A 21,184-nucleotide genomic window follows, 5' to 3' on the forward strand; every position below is an offset into this window, starting at 1 on the left:
TTTCTAAATTATGAGACAATGATATTGGAATGCAAAAGAAAATATGAAATGCACAATTGCGCATGTTCTTCTGTACACGGTCGATGTATTATCCCCTGTGCTGATGGCCAAGTAGAACTTCTTCATACTTAGTTTCGAACGATAAGAAAATTTACTCATAACCTAATTCTAAGTTAACGTTTTTCTTGACAAAGAAACAAAACTGGATTTTTTTTCATAGACTTGAAATGTTCTTGGGCAAACTTGGAAATATTTACTTCCTTAATGTAACGTTGACCATCACTGCAACAGTGTAAGTGCTCAATACAATGAACAATATACAATTATACAAAAACAAAACTTATCAATCCACTATTAAGCTAATAAATCCACACGGTCAGTTTTCTCTATTCGCATAACAGATTCTTGTGCCATCTCAAGTAGTTCGATTGGATTAAAAACCTTTCAAAGATCTTGCTGAAGTAAAACAGGCTGGACAGGTTTTTTATTGGTAATAATTCAATTGCAAATCTTTTATATGCATTGCATTCTTAAATCTTAAACTGACCAATTCCGTACCTCGCTTTGACGAGCATCTGAACTCGCATCTGGCCAGTATCCTCTCCTCGTCTGGTAAGTCTGTCCTCGAATGTCTGAGGGGAAGTCCCTATCATGGACCGAAGAGCGATAACGCATTCGCCTGAAAAAGCAACGTGATTAGAAATCGTTTCGATCCAAACGAGAATGGATATTAAGTTATAACATCTACGAGAAACAACGTTAGTTTTCCGCAACACAATCCACCTTCTCAGTCCAGTAAATGTTTCCGCTTTCCGTTTCAAATAGAAACAAATCCCTTGATTCATTTAACTTTTAGATTACAGTTTCAAAGCTCAACTTCACAAAATATCATTTCATGATTTATTTATAATCGCTTCCCAAGTATAGTGCTTTTAATAATTTGCGTTAATTGACATCATAATTATATCGCAATGTCGCTAGCTTATTGCAACTTTCATGCACTTCATAACAACAAACGTTGATAACATTTGTAACCATCTAAGTACAATCGAGCTAAAATTCAAACCGGGAAAAATAACTTGCCTTGTACTTCGTTATCGTCCTCTGCCCGCACAGCCACAAGAATGTGCTGGTCTACCAGGTATTCCCGGTCGGATATGATCGGTTGCAATTTGGGAAGGTTGTCTGCGTTCCATATGATCCTCACGCAATTGTAGCCAACGTCACTCGTCACTGCCTTGGTGTTTTTGTTACTCTTCACGCTATCTGAGAAGTTGAATCAAAGCTACGCGTTAAGGTTGTTGGTGTTTTAGCAGCACGTTATCCAGCCATGCAGCTGCGGCCAATGTTCCCAGACAGCAAATCAGTCGTTTTTTGCAACGTCGACAGACGTTAAATCAGTGTAAAAAGCGACTGATTTGCTGTCTGATTTTGTGTCCATCATCAAGCATGCTGTTAAATGTTTTTATCTGGTGAGTGAACTGATTAATATGAGCCCTTGGGGAATAACATCAGGGCCAGGCTTTAATTCACTTAAAATTCAACTATGCAAAGACATGGTTTGGAATATATAAGATACTGCATTATAACACTAATAACTTTACAAAATCTCAATATCAACTCATGAAAAATTCTCGGTCAGCAGCTATAAAGTGAAGATGTAAACTAATAATACAACAACTGAGTGTTGGCGTGTTTCTAAAACTAAGCAAAAGGCAGAGTTGAAGGCAGAAGAACACAGATCATGTCTACGAAAAGCACTGTACGCTGTAGCGCAAATGCATACAAATTCAAGAAAAGTTACGTAGAAAATAGTTTAATTCGTAATGGTTGTCATTAACAAACATGCTAATATGTAAACTGGTGACATTCGTTCTTGTGAGTTTATTCCACGAATCCATGCAGAAGTTTGTGCCGCAGAAGGACACTTACTTGTCAAGCATACTGAGTGGATTTGCAAATAGAAAGAATTTTTTCCAGGCGCTTTCAGGATGACCTCAACCGCGTGGAAATTGATGGACGCCTGGAACGCTTTGTTTTTTGTGCTTGATAGCTCTGTGGGTAAAATTATTAAATCTTTAACAGCAGCTATGAAAGATTGCGAATTAAAGATCGTAATGCTGTGGATGTTTTCAATGGTTTAAAACCATGCATTTGCTGAGGATAAATAAATACGGTTCACTGGTACAACCTTATAAAAAAAACTGTACTAGAATTCCGCCCCGATAGCTCAGTTGGTTAGTGCGTAACTTCGTGAACGAAGAAGCTTCAAGATAAAGCGGCGCTGGTTCGACTCTCAGGGTGTACGCTTGAGCAACGCACGTTAAAGACTGCTCCTCATTCAGCGGCATCTAATGGATGGAATAATTTCCCACCAACAACACTTCAACAATCGGAAACTTCACTCTGTCAATCTCGGTGACGGGCTTGCGTCAGTCATCCAAAGCCTCTACAAGTATGCGAAACTGTCAGGATTATGATCTCAAAGAGCCTTTCCCAGTACGAGGATAAAGATTCAACCAATCTAAACGTGAAAAAACTGCCAAGAATATTTGTGACAAGGAGCATCATTAAAATTATTTGCATCATAAAAAACTTTTGCAGCGTGAGTTTTCCAGCCGAATACCCGTTTTGACGCTAACAACCGTTATAGACGGTGGAACTAGCCTTTACTTAACGTATTTTCTGGAAGGCAGTAAAATGTCTTACAAGTTTAAGCCATCCAGTCGAGACGCGTAAGATAGCGCATAGTTTAACAAGATAATCAATGTAAGGAAGAATTGGCCAGGCGCTAATAGAGATAAAACCGAATTTGGATGATGATGATATACAATGAGAATAACAATAACACAATTGACAGAGCGGCAGGCCACGGAAGTCCTTGGTGAATGAAGTATCGCCCTGAAATTTTGTTTGAATCACATAGTTTTGACAAACCTTCCTTGGAGACATACTGTCCTCTGACGCCGACGTTAAAATTCGAGAACAACGGGGAGTGGTCGCTAGTCATGATGTCATCAGTGCAGCCTATGCAAGAATAAAACGCAACAATGTCTGTCATTGTGAATAGCTTGACGACACAAAACAACATTGAATTATTATATTCTTTGAACAACGCGTTATAAGATAATGCTCTACTCAACTTACAATGCAGACATATTCAATATTCACGACTTGCACCATGTAATAACTCAATAACTTGTAAGTTTCGTCATCGATAACATTTAAGTCCTAAAATGAAGCAACATAGTAACATGCTGGCAATGGAAACTTCAGTCGCATACTTACGACTGCTCTAAAACTGTCTGCACAGTGCAATACTAAGAGCAACGCACTAAACGCACAACGAGCATGAATAAGACGACGCAATGAAAATATACACTAATACATATAGCTTACTATACTATCTATACGGTGCTAACCATAAGCGTGGCAGACATTGTGGGTTTCGGGGTAAGATCTCCACAAGACGCGATCACACCAGGAGGGGACGTTGATTCTCACCCCAGTCTTCTTCACCTTGAGATGGGAGTAAGACTCCCTTGTACCCCGTTCATAACGGTAGGTGGGAGGGAATTGGATCTCATCTTCGTCTGTGATTTGATGGCATCAATTAGGGTAGGATAACAAAAGGCTTATGTTTAACGAAGTCTGCGTCTACATTTGTGAGCCAAACTGTTAGAAAAAGAGGTATTGGCATTTCTTAAAACATTTAATCAGTTTCTGTGCCCAAGCAGTGTTTTGATATGAAGTAGAAATCTCTTCAGTAAAAATTTGTATTTTGAGCACTTGCTAATCAAAATCAATAAATTCAATCTTTAAGGACATTTAATGCGGTTACAGATCACATGGAAACAATTTCCATACGGATCAACAAAGCGTGATTTATAAAAGAGCAGTAGAAAATTTGAAGGAAGGATTCTATACTATGATATCAATAACATATTTTCCCAATCAGCAAATCAAATTTCAATTGATTCAACGTTTGCTGATGTAGAATAAATGTAACAAAAAACTGATTTGCTAGGTGAGTATATGCATATGAGAGAACCCACTGAATCCTGAGAAAACTTTGTTGAAATCCTTTTCCCGTCTTAGTTGATCTACTTTATTAAGGATGGCCAGTTCTTTTTTCTTGATGTGTTGCAATATTTCTTGTACGTCCATTTCCAACCTTCAAAGATGAAAAGCTACTAAAATGACATTAGAAAGCGCCCAAAATGACAGAAACATTGCCAGAATCACACAACCTAAAGTTGACCAATGACCATGCCAACAGGGCCGCAACAACTGAATGGCGGAGTGGATACGGTGAGTGACTTCCAACCATGCGATCCTGGTTCGATACCCGGCTGGATTGGCGATACAAAAAAACTTGACAAGGCAACAACACTTTACCAAAGTTTTAAACTTTGAAATACAACTTCATTATGTAAGTTACAACATTATCATATATAAGATGACGCGCAAACAGGGAAACAAGTCAAAGACTGACTAATTTTCCATAAAATAAACTAATCTTACCTGTAGTTGAGATCTCCTAAGAAGTAAAGATGATCAAATCTATTTGTAAGATCAAACAGTCTAAATCTATCTTCACCGAGATTGAGAGAACGGACTATATCATGGTAGTTCTGATTACGCCTGTTAAAGTGAAAACAACATGTAATACACATCAAAGAGAGAGCAAGACATTTAGAAACATATGGTCGCAGATGACATAGCAGGTTGCAATAATTAATTTAAAAATTGTGATAGTGTTGACCTTGGTAGCCTTGAAACAAAATAAACACATGTTGCTCTAAACCAGTGGTGCCAAAAGTGGGCACTAGCGCCCCTGGGGGCGTTTGCGACCATAAAGGGGGCGTTGACTATAAAGTGGGCGATTGGGGGGCACTGAGAGTAAATTGGGGCAGTTACAAGAAGAGGATTGCAAAGCATTTTCGTCATGTTTCACTTCAAAGAAACACAAAAGAAGACGGTGACTATAAGATTTCTGTGGCAGATATTGTGGCAATTATGTTGGCAACGTCGCTTCGCAGTTTCTATCCAAACTGAAACACGATATCAAGAGGCTGATGACATTGCACCAACCTCATCCGTCTCATTAGAGTTGGACTTTAACTCTTTCGCGCCCAGCATCATTTTAAAATGATTTGCGGTTTAATGCGAAACGCCCAGCATCATTTTAAAATGATTTGAGGTTTAATGCGAAACGCCCAGCATCATTTTAAAATGATGCTGTTTGATGCGTGATATAAGACTTTGTCTTTGTAGCAGAATATTTATAAATTTACTGGTCCCTTGTAAAATGCTTATTTTATTGATATTCTCGTGTTTTTCAAAAAAAAAAAATTGCTCAAATTTGACAAAGTGTGGTTACTTTAGCCAACAACAGTTAAAAGAAAAGTATGTACTAAAGGAACAAGGCATGTTTGATTTTTCCTTGACACTTCATATCATTAGGAAGTCCACTGAAAAAAAAAATCTTTTTAGCTTCTACAGAAAAGGTGGGAGTATTTTTTTTGTAAGATGCTTCATTTTCACAAAATTTTTACCAAAAAAAAAAAGTTAAAAAAATACACATTTTGAAAATACTGGATCTTCAAATATGTTGTATTAGGAAAATAGGTTCTAACATTTATAGTCAGAACTTGAAATTATCTTTCCAATGAGATATTCCACGTCGAAATACACAATCGGTGTCACGCGTGTCAACTCGTTAAAGTTAGAGAAAAAACAGCAAAAATGCCTGGGTTTTGCAGTCAAACCGTGCAAAATCGCTGGGCGCGAAAGAGTTAAGTTGTGATAAATAGAAAATAACTTTGGTTTTATTTTTTGTCGAAGGGAGCTTTTGATACTCTGTTCGTTGTCTGCGGGGTGCTAGTAAAAAAAAAGTCTGGGAACACTGCTCTAAACGGATAGTTTCAAAGCGGCTGACATCATTCTCTGCAATTCATCAGCGCTCTGAAAACTATATCATACAGGATAACCCAAAGTAAAAACCACTAGAATTCTTCACATTTGTTTGTGCAGCAAAAGGCAACTTTTTAACATTTCATGTGAGTATCCATCGTGCACATGAGCCAATTGAGCCATCTCGGCACAGCTTCCTAATCCACTCACCTCAAACACTTCTCAGCTCCGGAGGTGAGATGAGCGTTGATGAAACAAAAAGAAGTCCCGCCAAACTGGAAGGATACCCCCACTGCTCCCTTGTTGCCGAGTGTGTTTGCTATTCCTGGAACAAAATGAGAGAATCAACGTTGAAACCCACGTTAAAAGCAACAATGTTAAAAAATGATTTAAAAAATTCAAGTAACGGCGATTCAACGTTTGAGGATGCAGAATTGCAGATGAGCAGCAAACGTCGATTCGACAAACTTGGCTGGAAAACTATTTCATCATCGAATCAAAAAAAACATGACGAGTGACCTGTTTTAACGCTGGAAGTTTCAACATGGCTAATACGGTTCTTATGTTCTTCCTTGACAACGATTAATATTTTGATGTGCCAAAGTGCATCCATAGCCACCTGGAAAAATACAAACATCAATTTTTAAGACAGAGCTCGAAACTTTGGTCAAATGAAGCATTTCGCTTTGGATTTTCGTTATCCCAAGCAAGAATCAAAGTAGAGACTGTCATTAATGGTAACTTCATCCTTAAAGAAGATTTGAGGAACATACTGCATGCCGAATTGTTTTTCGCCGTGCAAAAGAAAAGTAGATCTGCGTACACTATATTTGATTCGACAAATCGTTGGCTACTCAGCAGTGGTACGTTTCTGTATGGTAACTGGGGTGATACGTTTGCTCTGAGTTGTATGAGGAAGGGATAGATATTCAACATAAAAGTATTACAGGTTAAAGACAAATTAAAGTAAAAATAATCTAACGCCCTATTAACAAATGACGTAACTGTACAAAAAATATTAGCAACAAGCAGCAGCGAAACTATAGACTCTAAGAACATGCTTTTCAATATGTCTCGATAGAAATTGGATATAAAAATAACAGGAATCATGATGTTGAAAGTCAATAAAAGCATTTATTATATACTTTCAACAATAGCGGATCCTAGATCGCACGCTGCACAGTTTCATTAACTTTATCAAAAACAGTAACTCACGATAGAAAGTAAGCAAAAATGATAGAAGGGAGCTTTGCAGTAAACACCACAGTATCTCAAGAATCTAAAGAATATACAATTGGATGAAAAAGACTTTCAGATACATGACAGACAGCTCACCACATGAAAAGTGACTCCAGTGATTTCCTGGATGGTGTCAACAACTCTATGAAGCCAGTCTTTCTCGGGGAGACCGGTCTCCTGCGTTCCAACAACATATATGTCGTGGGGTACCGTTTGGATGCCCCTGTCCAGACATTTTCCCGAACCGATGCATAGGAACCACGAACTGATGTCAGGTGGAGGAATTGCATCTCCTGGAAATTTATGTGAATACAGTTTGGTCAGCAAGAAAAGGAGCAAAATTTCAAATGGAGAAAGTGTGACAGAGAGAGAAAGCGTAAGAGATACCATACTAGTGATGACTCACCCATGTTCCAGGAGCCACAGAAGATAGAGACGCAATCAGGCTCCGTGGAAGTGCTGTGCTTGTTGCGGACATACTGCATCAGTTGGCAGAAAGCTTCCCTGTGCGCGCTTTGCTCAAACGTGTAGTCTCGCTTCTTGGCTCCCTCAAACACAATGCTGAGTTTGCTTTTTGACTTGTTGCTTTTAATAAGTTGCAACACTACAAATGCAAAATAATAAATTATATGTTAATTATAATAACTTCAGTCACCATTGCGGCCAGAAGTAACGCGGCAATCGCTACTTTTAAAATGTTAAAACTGATGTATGTTGCATTGTTGCTGATATTCTTGACAAGGAAGATTGCCAATATTCAATTATATTATTCATTTTTTTCGAATAAAATGCTAATGGCTGAAGACCGTGGTGATCGCTGCTGACTTTTCAGAAAAAGTCATGCGAAATTCAACAACAAAAATCGCAATAAAAATACAAAAATAATGCAAGATATTCTGACATCAAATCTATTTCAAAGACAGTCATAACCAAGTCATTTGAATGTTCAGCAAATTCTGGATTAAAAAAGCTCTAGGATTCAAGCTGGATTTATACAATGATTGCGGTGACAAAATGTCAAAAAAAAGAATCGAGCAAATAAAAACAAATGTGCACAGCAGAGGTCTGAAACAGATGTGCAGCATTCCAATTCAGTATTGAGCACAAAAATATTTGAACAATGCTGAACAATTTACACTTTAATTAACAAGAAAGTAAACGAAACAGAAAAAATCGGTTTCGCTTTCGTGGTTCTGGCCGATAAAGTGCGGTGGCAACCACGTCTGTGGACAAATGTCAAAAATAAATTATAGCTAAATAAAAAACGACCCAAGTTAATGATTACACAGCTTTTCACAATGGCCACTTTAACACAAAGGTCGACCAGTGCCATAAAACAAGCAATGCTTATTTTACGACTAAGCTCCTATACTGAAGATATATGGATGATGACGAGAAGTTTTAAACAACAGGAAAGTGCTAACTGACGATGAAGTAGAAACAAGACTCAGCAGCAAGATAGTTTGTGGTTTATAAAAACAGTTGAAGAATAGCCAAAGTTACAAGGAGATGAAAACACACATTTTCTCAACCCACCACATGCAGCCCCATATTTGAATAGCGACGTTTTTGTCACATTATCTTCCATTGGATAGCCAAATATCGCGCGTTGGAGGTGATATCCAGCGAGCACAAGTTGCCCGTTTTTCATTATTTGAAAAAGACGTCAGACGTCGTTGAAAAGATGCGAAGGAAGCTAACTGGGTACTGATCTCAAAACTGCCAACCAGAAAAGTGAAATGCAATAACGCCATAACATCACTCGTACCTTTTCCATGGTGATATTCAATAACACCGTCCGCTTTCACGATGGACAACTTGCCGTTGTTGATGTCCACTTTAAGTTTATGCTTACTGTACTTCAACGCACCATCCTGCTTGACCTGAAGCAAAAACGCTTTGATTCAAAGTGGTTCCATTTAGAAGATGGATTTATATTTTCTTTAGGCCAAGATTGAAGGTTTGAGGAAAGTTTATTGTTATGAGCTCGATGTCTGTGTTGGCTTTCGAACATGCCATGAGATTTACGCCGAAACAAAAAACGCATGCTCCTCATAAGGATAGAACCAACAACCTTTCGAGAATCACATATGATGTTGCGATGTTTGCTTTGTAATTGTTTAATAATAACTGTTGAATTGCGCATCGTTTTATGAATGGATAGACTACTTATGCACAACAACACATTCCAAATAAGCAACAAAACATACGACTTGCAATCGAGTGACTCATGGTTAAATACAAAGAAGCAATGCATCAAACGTTGACTGGAGAAGCCCTTCCAATCGCAATTGTTCAACAAACTAGTTGACCTACCTCGAACGTCCTTTCCGTAATGTGTTCTATTGTTCTCGATCGTTTCTTTGTTCCATTTCGTGCCGTGACTGCACCCGAGAGACCAAGCAATTCCTAGAAAACCAAACGGGTCAGATAACCCACAATCCCATTCAAGCATGTGCAATTGTGCATTGTGCATTCAAATGTCGTTCAAGTGCTCATCTGGCACCTATGACACTGCTTGGTGAGCAAACAAGTTGTCTTAACAGCCAACAGCCTATTGCGCATTGGTTGAATGAAGTTCAAACGCTGAGAGATCGTCACATCGCCAGGTCTGTGACCAAGAAAAAAGTGGTTACAACTACAAACAACTTTTAGTAAATCAATCTCAAGTAAAAGAAAGAATAAAAGAGAAGGATCACATGAAACGTCTATCTGTAAACATAGAATTAATAAAGAAAAAACGATTTGCGCTGGCTGAGTAAGGTAAAGATTTACTTGCAAACTGGCTTTAACATGAAAAAGTTGAAAAATGCAGTGGTGACTCGTTTATTTGGTGATATGACAGGATCTTTTGTTAAAAGAAATTACATAAGATCCGATCTACAAGTAAATACCGTTGACCAATGAACTATCCACTTACCAGCAAACTTTAACTGGCAAGTCATTAACAGCATTTATGATCACTTGTATCATGGCCAATTGGCCATGCTTGTATCTTTCACTAGCACTTCTTTAAAGTAAGGGTATAAATTTTACAGAAAGTTTTGTAAAATTTTATCATCTCTGAATTTTAATTGCAAAATAAAGGTGATTAGTGAACGCATTCAAGAATTTTATATGAAGAAGTTCAATGAAAGTACAGTGAAGATACATCGAGGAATTCGAAATGCTTTTGACGCTGCTCTTTGTTTCTGACTGTTTTTTTTACTTTTTACAATGAAAACTGAATGAAGGAAAAAGGCTGGCCACACTGCTCGCACAATGAGTCCCTGTTTGGAAGCTGTGTCCTTCCGCATCCGAACTTCAGTGTTTGAGGACAGGACGAAATTGCTTGGGCATGACACTTTTTCATAGTTTAGGTAGCAATTAAACCGTAACTTTGCGTCACTTCTCTATTTAGGAAAAGACATCTTTGTCGCTAAAAACTCATATAGATTTGACGTCAGCACACTTTAGAGGAATTTTTTACACAATGGTTTATTTAAATTTAAGCTTTAGAAACTGACTTGTGCCAGGAAGAACAAATTTAAGTGAACCTAAAAGCATCCAACGCCAAAATAGAACTTGCCTAAATCTTCATTTCCTCTAGTTTTGCAACAAATCTGTCAGCCTGACACTACCAGTGAACATCCAGCATCAAAACGACAAAAAAAAATTGCTGAAAGATATAACATCGCTCCAAAAAAAATACCGTACGACCACGACGTGTTTTATGTTTAGATGAGCTAATGTTTTGAACGGTTAAACGTTTTCAACTTTAACTTGTTGAGCAATAACACTCCGAAAAACAGCCTTTTGAGTTTACTTTAAATTTTCAGCACTTTTAACAATCCAAAAGTTATAACCGTCCGTCTTGCTTTATCATAAAGTCAGAAAGTCGCAAACGTTTTATCGTGCAATATGACGAAAGTAACCGCCTCCTTACCTGCAAATTCACACAAGCTCGCATGTTCAACGACTTGACGACTGTTTGGCAATCCTTCAACCGACCGAGGAAAGTGTCAAGGTCAACGTCGGCATCCTGCGTCAGCTAAACGTAAGAAAGACAAAAATTGTTCAAACAACTGCTCAATTACTTCCTGAGCTAGTCGTCACACTTTGGCAGATAAGAACCGTGGATCGATAATGAGGGCATTGTCATCTTTTGCGGCGTTATATAGTAACATCACAATTAAGCAAAATAACGTTGGTTGTTGGTATGTTATATAAACCATAATACTTCATCCGGTATCTTATATAGATCATCGGAAACTTAAATAAGAGAAAACTGAGTCATATTAAAACTTTCATCGAATCAAAATAAAACCACATGATTATAGTGATGATATTAACAATGAATATTTTATCGAAGAAAAATAAAAGGATTGATTTGATGGTTGAATAAAAAACACAAAAATCCTCAAATATTGTTATGATTGGTCATCAGCGAACAAAAGAACTTTCTAAAACAGCTTCGAACGACTGCAACAGAAACAGCAACATATGGAGCACAAGTTCGGACAACACAATGACTGGGTGCGCTTGGATAGGAAACTACTTCAACGAAAACTGCTATCCGTCCTTTTCACGTCGCTTCAACGTCGTTTAGCAACCTTACAACCACGTAAAAAAGCTGCTCCCGTTGGCTGAAAAGAAACTGTGACTAACTTGACCAGAAGGTTTTATCTTGAGTGGACCACACTAAGTTAACCTCAGTTTGCAATGTGCAGTGAACCTCAACGGAAAGAATACGTTTTATTGAGCGCGTTGTTCAGCTTTGTACAGCAAATTAGTAGTTGGTGGAGCAAACGCTCAATCAATAATTATAATGGCACCAATGGGGGACCATGTGCTTTACCAAATCGAAGGTGTACGACTGTACGTGAAAGACCAGGAGTAGTGCACCTCTAATAAAGCGATTGCTTAAAGAGTGGACAAGCTATCAGAACTATATACGAATGTGGTTAAACGCTCAATTTTGTACCTGCTATCGATGTACTTTAACAACACTGGCATGAATAAGAATCTTGCAAAATTATCCTAGCAAACAACTTAAAAAAATGACCAGTGTGCGATTACATGGTTTCATCATTATCAGCCAGTCATGCCACTGATGGCAGAAGGCCTCCATATATATTTCCACACCATTGTGTCTTTCGCTGTTCTGATGCCAATGTTTTCTTCAATGTCATGCCGCCATCTTCTTTTAGGTCACCCTCTAGTTCTTTTCGTATATCTTGGTGTCCACTGTCCATTCTGTGATTATTTTGGCCCATCTGCTGTCTGTCATTCTTGCTACATGTCCTGCCCATTGCCACTTCAGATTTGTTGTTGTTTCAATGACATCTTTGTGTGTTTTGTTTCTGATAACTTCATTTCTAATCTTGTCTTTTCAATATTTTTTTTCTATTTATTCATTTTTTTCTATTTATGTTGTTTAGTGTCATTCTTTCCATGTTCCCTTGCGCTGCTGCCAGTTTTCTTGCTTGCTGTTTTGTGAGTGACCACGTTTTTGTTCCATTATGTTAATGTCAACAATATCAGTGTGTTCATGATTTTTCGCTTTAAGCCAATTGGAATGTTCGTACTCTTTAAAAAAGTGCTATATTTTATATGAAGAACTTTATTTCGTTGTAACCACATTTTTGATTAACCACATCACTTCCCTATATTTAATATATTGCTTACCCAGTTGTATGCACGGGAATTGCGAGGCTTGGAACCCACGTCAAATAGCTGTCGAAGAACGTCAATCTTCATCAAAAAGTGCTCCAGCTCACTAAATGCATTGTCAGCGTCAGCAAGCAAGCAAAAAGTGAAACTTGCCGACATCAAAAATTCACACACCAATCACTTGGTTTTTAGAAAGTCTTCAGGCGTTATTCTACTGGTAGCAGACTTGTAAACTAAAGTCAATCAAAATATCGTGACCCCATTGCAACTGAATAATACGAAAACACTTTTGAATAATAACAATCAGACTGAAAATCATCGTGATAGAGAAAATACAAGATGTTGTGATATCTTTGCGGTCAACTGTTCCCTTTTACTTCAATAAAATTGCAGTAAGGACAGAATGCGGCAATGATAAGATATAAATTTTTAATTTTACTATGATCGCTTACCGCATTGTTGCTATGGGTAAAATAAACGTTCAGGCTAAACGTTGCGTTAAAATGAACCCATCTTCCCTGCAGACTTTTCATATCAATTTTTAGCTAATTTTGCCTATAAAAGCTATGGGCCTACGCCCTACACTTTGTATAACAAAAAGTGTTAATCTATGTAAACACTAACCGACGTTTCAGTATTCAAAGAAATTTTACTCAATGCGATGCCTTAGAACCAATGATTTTTATTGTTAACTGAAGCTGAAATGCTTTTTGATTCCACATGTAAGCATAATCCTTCTGCTGCTAAGCTGCTGTCTCAAGTGGGTCTGCTACTATTTGGTGAGTCCGATTCGGTGAGTTCCTAACCTCTAACCCCTAACCCTAAAACGGCAATGATAATTAGGCTACGGTACCCGATAATTTAAAAAAAAATGAAAAAATCACCAAATAGGAATCGGACTCGCCGAAACGGGCCATTCCGGTCTCAAGTACCCACCCCTTGCCTTGTAACCATGTAACCTGCCACCTCTGTACAAGCTTTAATCATGATCTCATTCCCCTTTCCACTGAATGAATATGGTTTGGCACTTGGCTACTTCGGAACGCGTAGAGGTTGTTCAAGGATGTCTTATACTTCTTCATCACTGAGGAATGTCAAAAATAGAGATCCAGTTTTCAGTTCAGTGTCCCAACCAATCATGTGATAGCAATTTGTTACGTGAAAGTTAGTTTTTGGAAAAAAATAAAAATACTTTCCTAATATTCTTGGAAGGCACGTTACATGTTTTTTCCATCACCTGTGTATGAGAAGATTTCATCAATGTGAAGCCTCTCACAATCTTCTTCAACTTTAAGAAAAGCTCGATCTTCATTTTTTAGAATGTTAAATTCGTTACATTAGCCTACTGAACTTCGTTAAATTACTGATAATTTTCTTTAAAACGGGAGGCAAAGTCCTATGCCCTCCTTCCCCTGCATAAGCCACTGACTGTAGGCTATCTCACAACAAAACAACCTGAAACGAAGGAACGGAAAGAGATAACTAAAAAAATATTATAGCAGTCATAGATATTGTTGCAGCACAGTGAACGCGCGCAGATTAGCATTGAGCCAAGAGCGTAAATCAGTGGTTCTCAAATTTTTTCAAACTGACTCAATTTTTAAAAAAAATGAAGTTTAAAAAATTTTGCGACTTAAGCATAACCTAATATATTACTTTGGCAGTATCAAGAAAAAAAATAGCTTGGCAACATTACGTCTTGATAACGTTTTAGGTCGGCCAAATGCAACATGAAGTAAGAAAGAGAGGTTGCCTACTTTCAAAATGAGCTATCAACGCAGCTTTACTTGTAGGATTTTACTTTATTACAATATACAAACAGTTACTTTACTGTATACTGAATAGTTTTCTTGTTTGAAAAAAAAGCGACCTAACTTTGGGTCGCGACCCATATTGGGAACCACTGGCGTAGATGATACAGTAATATTGTTCTTTCATTGTAGTCTCATAAAATGGCAGCAAGTGCCAATTTTCAGTCCAAAAGTCGGTAGGCTAAACCAACGTCGATAAGCCTCAAATTTGGTGAGTGGCTTTCAAATGCCACGTACATTGTACAACAATGCGGCAAGCGATCATTGAAATGTGTGACAAAAGTGGAAAGTGCTCTCTGACGGACAGTCAATGAAAACAATGGCTGAAAAACTCGGCGAGGATGCCTGGATATGGCAAAAATAATTTGCGCGAACAAAAACAATGCCATGTAAAGGGGAGAGCTGCAATTGCACAATGAGGCGATAGGAAACTGCGCCATTTCAAACTTACGCGCAGATATAGTTACATGCAATATACTGTATAAGGCGAAGCGTAACTGTTTGTATTGACTCGACATAAAATTTCGATCATTTCATATCCTGCTTCGCTCATGGGCAACTCATGCATTCAAGTAACCAGGATATTACACTAAATGTGTGATTGAATGCAAGTGACTGCGAGTGTGCACTGTGCAAGTATGCGTCATGAAATGACTAACGCACTGGTAGTTAACGAGCTAAAATGATATCGTTAATATGTATGTCTACTCTACATACACGTAAAATATTACTAGTCAAATAGTAAAATTAACCCTTTCTACATTGTTTTCACGTCTGCATACGTTGAATCAATGTACAATTGACCAATTTTGGCAGTTGGGATATCCGTGGCAGAAAATGTTAAACAAAAGTGCCTTGAAATATGAGTCGTTGAACGATTTGAAGAGAAATGACAGAGAACTTTACAAACATCATAAAGGCCGCTGTGAAATGTATTGCTTTAATAGCCTAACTTACAACGTTTCTCCTCCAGCTCATAATTGGCTACTTAGAAAACAATTAGCATCTTTATGACGCATATGATACGCAATAACGTTCCCTTGATTAAGGCCGATTATGACTTTAACAAACAGTGCCTACTGCCTAAAAGTGTCTCCCATTGATAAAGTTTTAAAAACCCACATGACTTTTACATCTGTACGTTTCAATTAAACAGATTTAAATATTGTTTCAGCCTGTCAACATACCTTTGAAATGCAACAGCTTCTCTTGCAAGAAGGGTTTGCAGCTGGGCACACTGTCCCCCACCACGACGAAGAGATGAAATATCTGTGTCGAGTCCTCCCTCAGTTGTGTATTGCTTGACAATCTCCAGAAAGTTCAAATCCATGTTGGGCCTGAGCAAAAACCGGCACAAATTGCGTTGTATTGTGTTTTAATCAAGAAATACAGGAACAAAACTAAGCTCCCATTATCGCACAGCTTTTCAACGTAAAGTGATAAGAAGGTATATATAAGAGTTGTAACGATATTTCAAAGCAAAAAAACTTTATTAACTCAAATTAATAAGATTTTTAAAAACGTTTAGCACTTTATAGTGGGATAAGAAATAGCGTTGAGATGAAAATGTAGCCAACGATGTGTTTCGTGCATTTGAAGATGCGAGATATTAGGAGTAAAATGAATTAAACTACAAATTTAGCTTCGAATTGACCATATCATCACATGCCGGAACAGTATGCTTGAAATAAACTATATAATAAGTACATTGCACCTCTGTAAGACATACGGGTTGTTCAAGTGCTTCAAAAAAGGGCAGAAATGTTTTATTTCGTGACAGCAAAAGCAAAACGAAGTGTTTTGGCACAATGTACATTGTACAATAGTATACGTTATCTTTTCACCTTATACATATCTGTGTTACGTGCACAGTGTATCATCCACCATATCGCTATAAAAAGCCGATATATATTACCTAAATGATACCAGCATACAAGACCATTTAAACTACTGCTTTCACAAGGAAAAAAGTCACTTGTAATATAAAGAATAGCCTAACTATGTAATCACTGCGGCCATTTCTGTCACGTAGCCGAATATAGAAACATATTGAATTTTGTCATCACGACGAAAGAACATGCAAAACGAAGCCATTTCAGAGTTTGCTAGAATTTCCAGCACCAGTGACACATTCGACCAAATTTCGTTCAGTCTACGCCAGCAGAAAAAACTTTAACGTTTCAAGGAACAAAGAAAAGTGAACATAAAGCTCTGTACATCTTACCTAAAACAAAAGAAAAAACGCGGAATAGTGATCAAGCCGCCCATATCAGTATTCAGTAGGTACACGTTTTGCTGCGGACCTTGAGTTCTTTACTGTAATCGCCACTGGGTTTCAAGAAATACACAAAAGTAATATAAATTCAAAACTAAAACTTACCAAGCAACTTGGATGTCTCCCAGCCTTGACAGCAACTTGGACTTAACATTGGCATCCTTCTGTGTAGCGTCACCGGTGGTGATTGGCATAGTGGTGGAAGACATCGGCTTTGGAGTGGTTGTTGTTGCAGATCTTGCGGTCTGTCTCACAGGGGCGTCCCTAAAGACGACAGCAGAAAAGGGCTTTAGAAAACCGCCAACAACTTTTGTCATCTATTCCTCATTGAAAATTAATAAAACAGTGCAAAAAGATAAATTGTTTTTTATTGTAATATTTTAAAGTCGTTTTTACTTCCACAAGATACGATCGAGATAGATCACGATCAAGATACGATACAAATCGGCAACCAACTTGCTGTTTTACTTTTGCATAACTTTTGAAAACTTTAACATGTTTTTGTAATAACGTATCAGCAAAAACAGAGCAGGATAGCGACTGATTGAGTGATTGTTACTCGGCTGCAGTTTTGCACATTGGTTTTAAAGCCTTCAAAATCTTTACATTTTAGTCTAAACTGTACGCATAAAGTATTACATTATACCCCTACAAACAGATTTATAGTTTAAGAACTATTTCCGAAATATCTTCTACAATATTTTTCGTATAAATGCATTCAATTGGTATATTTTTCCAAGAACAAAAAACATGCAAAACGTTTGTCACTTGCTAAGCAATATGCACTGCACAAAGATATCATTAAAAAATTTTCAATTGCCTAGAAAGGTCACAATTTGTCATGCCATTACGTCTTCTAACGTAACTATTCAGCTTCGAACTGAAAACATGTTTATTTACCTTATTGGCACAGGAGGAAGATCTCTGGTTTCTCTTGGCTTTTCAACTGACACGCTCGGTAATGTCTCCATTACCTTGATACCAGTAGGTGTGTGAGGTAGTCGTGAAGATGATGGTTGACTTCTGGACACTGGAGGAGGAGGAGGCAAGGCTTCATTTCGAAGAGTAGGAGGTGGCTCTGTAAAAAATATTTCCATAATTATTAATTCATAATATATCTAGCAGAAAGTAAGGTATAATATTCAAAAAAATAACCCAACACAAGTTTCTTTACAAACAAAAAAACAGAAAAAAAACAAGAATTTTAATGTCTATACCCAATTACCCAAATTGACAGGATGATATTTTATGACATACCAAATGGCTTTGGTGCCAAGGCAATATCGGCTCCAACAGGATTAGTGAGAGCACAGATAAGACCATTTTGGGGGTTTCGATACTCTCTCACCAAATCCCCCAAGGCTGCAAACTTTCGTTGCTGTACTCCTTTCTGAGTCTGAAACACAGTACACAGGTAAGTCAGATCTTTAAAGTAATTTTTTCTGTAAATGAGTTAAAGTCAAATGAGCAAACAAGCCAATACATAAATAAATAGAAACCTTTTTATTGGGTTGATAATAATGTATAAAACATAGCATAATGAAATTATGTTGACAAGAAAATCAAGATAAAAGAGTCAATTGTGCAGAAAAAACTCTAGTTTAAACCAAACGACTTCAAGCTTTGTTTAGGTAATTTTTAGTATCAAATACTAGAATGCAGATGCCACATCAATTATAAAAAAAAATGCTGTTTCAGTATTTTCACGTTTAACAAACAGAACAATACTGTGGCAAACTTGACTTGGATTGCTATTGCCAGTGCGAAGTCCAACAAACTATTTACTAGCTCAACTGTATGACAAAAACTAAATTTATAAACAACTTAACATGTGTGCTCAACTGCTCAGGTAATGTAAATCAGTGTAAGATTTTGTATCCATTTTATAACCTATACAGCCCAGCACTGTCACACCTGAACAGCAAGCAATCCATTTTCAGTTGGAAGCACTCTGTATGTGTGAACTGTTTTGTTGAATCTGTCAAAACAACATCTAGTTACATATCTGATAACAGTATAAACTGCTATTTGATTCAACACAATTTTTTGAAATGGTTTGAATAGACTAATGGCTATTTCATGGGTAATCGCATAATTTGTTGCATTGCATAAAGAATATTGAAGATCATCATTCATCAATCTAAAAACATACAAACCTTGCCAGGTTAATAATTCAGTTTATTGCATATATTTATATATACATATATATCAAAAAACTGTAACCTATAATACACTTACGGTAATTGAATAGAAAATGTCTATTTTGATGAAAAAAGTGAAATTAAAAATAGAATGTTTTTAAGTACGGTAAATTTTTAATAATTAAATTTATGCTTAACAAATATTAACCATAAAAGTACATACAGTATGTGAGTGATTCTGCAAATGGTTATATGCAATTGTACATAATTAGCTATAACCACTTTATATCAAGAACTTACAATACACTTAAAGCATAAGCCCCAGCGATAGTTTCACTTGATCGTATTACAAAACTTCCATCAATGCCAGCAATCATTAGTAATTCCTCAGCTTTTTGTCGACTGACACGTCCAAGATGCCATTTCTCGTCAGACATTACCAACAATTCTAATAATTCACATTCACTAGATATTGAGACTTCTGACATAGAAAAATAAACTTATTAATGTCACTTAAAAAGCAAAGATTTTTTAACGATAAATATCATTATTGAAATAGAACTAGAAATGAGTAAATGTGGATTAACTATCCTAAAGCAATTGAAAGGGAGTAGAACAATTTGGCTCAAATGAATTAGAATAAATAACTATGATTGTTAAAGAAGCAACAATATCGCTACCAAACAATAAACAAAAACAATCTTCTTCTTCTTCGTATGAGCTGTTCTTCTGGACTATATGTTTGGGCATGATGTCATCAGCCACTCGACAGTCTCGTCATCCAGGGCCTTCAGTCCAAGCGCTCCATGTGGTGGTTGATGGATTGGGCAGTCATGGACGACATCATCTACTGTCTGGTCTGTGGCGCCACACTCGCATCCCGGTGAGGGAGCCAGGCCCCATTTGCACATGTCTGAACGAAAGCGACCGACGCCGGTTCGCAGGCGGTTAAGCCGGACTCACGCAAGTCTTGCGAGGGGCAATCCCGAAGGGTGGGGATCGACGTCGGGCACTAAATCACGGAGTCGGGAGGTGTTGTTTTGCCACTCCATGTTCCATGTGTAGTTCATCCAGTGTGCCGCACTTATTCCAAGATCTTCAACGTTGTTCAGAAGCTGTCGTGCGGCGGGCACAAATGGGCGTCTTGATTTCAGTCGCTGCTGTCCTCCAGGTAGGCGCTGGAATGTACTGTGGAGGAGATGGTCGGGGTCCAGTGCGCGACGAGCAAGGGAAATCATGCCTCCTTTACGGCGAAGCTCAGCAGGTTGGATGCCTGCAAGGATGGGAACTTGGGAAGGCAGTCCGTTGGAGTGGGACGCAGGCATCCAGTCACAGTGCGTAGTGCGTCATTGATGGCGGTGTCAATGTGGCGGGTGTGAGAGCTGCGGCACCACACTGGTGCGCAGTACTCAGCGGTAGAATGGACGAGGGCCAAGGTAGCTGTGCGAAGGGCTTTCGCATCAGCTCCCCAGCCGGAACCCGCCAGCCGCCTCAAAAGTGCAACGCGCGCAGATAGTTTTTTGCGCAGTGACTCCAGGTGTCGTCGGTACGTGAGTGACCTGTCCAGGGTTACGCCGAGGTAGGTGGGTTCGGCGCAGTAGGGGAGGTGTTCGTCATCGGTGGTAATGTTGATCTCACGTTTTGCTTCCTTGTTGTTTAGGTGGAAGGCCGCCGACACTGTCTTTGCCTTGCTGAGCTGTAGCTTCCATTTCTGGAGATATGTTGATATAGTTGACATGTCCTGGCTTAGGTTCCTCTCCATTGACTGCCAATCTCCGGCCGGATGCAGGAGAGCCAGATCGTCTGCGTAAGCATACTTCCTGGAGATGGTGTCAGGCAGGTCATTGATGTAAGTGTTAAAGAGGAGGTGAGCCAGGACAGAGCCCTGTGGGACGCCGTTCCTGAGTCAACGTAGTCTACTTCGTCGGCCGCTACCGGTGGAAAGCTGCGGTTTTGCACAAGTTCCATAATCATATGGACCATGTGCCTGTCAGGAAGGAGACGGAGTAGTTTGCAGGTAAGGCCGTTGTGCCATACAGTGTCGTAGGCAGCCGTGAGATCGACAAACACGGCGCCAGCCTTCTTTTTTGTAGAGAAGCTGTCCTCGATGTCTTGGGTCATCAGAGTGACCTGGTCTACGGTTGATCCTC

The 21,184-nt window shown here is 38.3% G+C and overlaps 1 protein-coding gene across 1 annotated transcript in view; it reads right to left on the minus strand.

The window, feature by feature from the left end:
• Positions 1–19,471, minus strand: part of LOC145764625 (phosphatidylinositol 3,4,5-trisphosphate 5-phosphatase 2A-like) — a 31,702-nt gene extending 12,231 nt beyond the window's left edge. Inside the window, exons 1-21 of the mRNA XM_082576264.1 lie at positions 19,335–19,471; positions 18,808–18,871; positions 18,151–18,289; positions 17,794–17,971; positions 16,999–17,157; positions 15,806–15,955; positions 12,823–12,913; positions 11,081–11,185; positions 9,472–9,564; positions 8,924–9,038; positions 7,562–7,759; positions 7,252–7,448; positions 6,436–6,535; positions 6,127–6,241; positions 4,525–4,644; positions 4,056–4,174; positions 3,423–3,593; positions 2,923–3,027; positions 1,933–2,031; positions 1,084–1,266; positions 559–679 (exon numbers count right to left, since the gene is read on the minus strand). Coding sequence (XP_082432390.1) covers positions 559–679; positions 1,084–1,266; positions 1,933–2,031; positions 2,923–3,027; positions 3,423–3,593; positions 4,056–4,174; positions 4,525–4,644; positions 6,127–6,241; positions 6,436–6,535; positions 7,252–7,448; positions 7,562–7,759; positions 8,924–9,038; positions 9,472–9,564; positions 11,081–11,185; positions 12,823–12,913; positions 15,806–15,955; positions 16,999–17,157; positions 17,794–17,971; positions 18,151–18,289; positions 18,808–18,871; positions 19,335–19,471 — 2,759 coding nt within the window. The remainder of the gene's footprint in view (positions 1–558; positions 680–1,083; positions 1,267–1,932; positions 2,032–2,922; positions 3,028–3,422; positions 3,594–4,055; positions 4,175–4,524; positions 4,645–6,126; positions 6,242–6,435; positions 6,536–7,251; positions 7,449–7,561; positions 7,760–8,923; positions 9,039–9,471; positions 9,565–11,080; positions 11,186–12,822; positions 12,914–15,805; positions 15,956–16,998; positions 17,158–17,793; positions 17,972–18,150; positions 18,290–18,807; positions 18,872–19,334) is intronic.
• Positions 19,472–21,184: the final 1,713 nt, after the last annotated feature.

Source organism: Aplidium turbinatum, chromosome 2 (genome assembly GCF_918807975.1).
Source record: "Aplidium turbinatum chromosome 2, kaAplTurb1.1, whole genome shotgun sequence".
Taxonomy (NCBI): domain Eukaryota; kingdom Metazoa; phylum Chordata; class Ascidiacea; order Aplousobranchia; family Polyclinidae; genus Aplidium; species Aplidium turbinatum.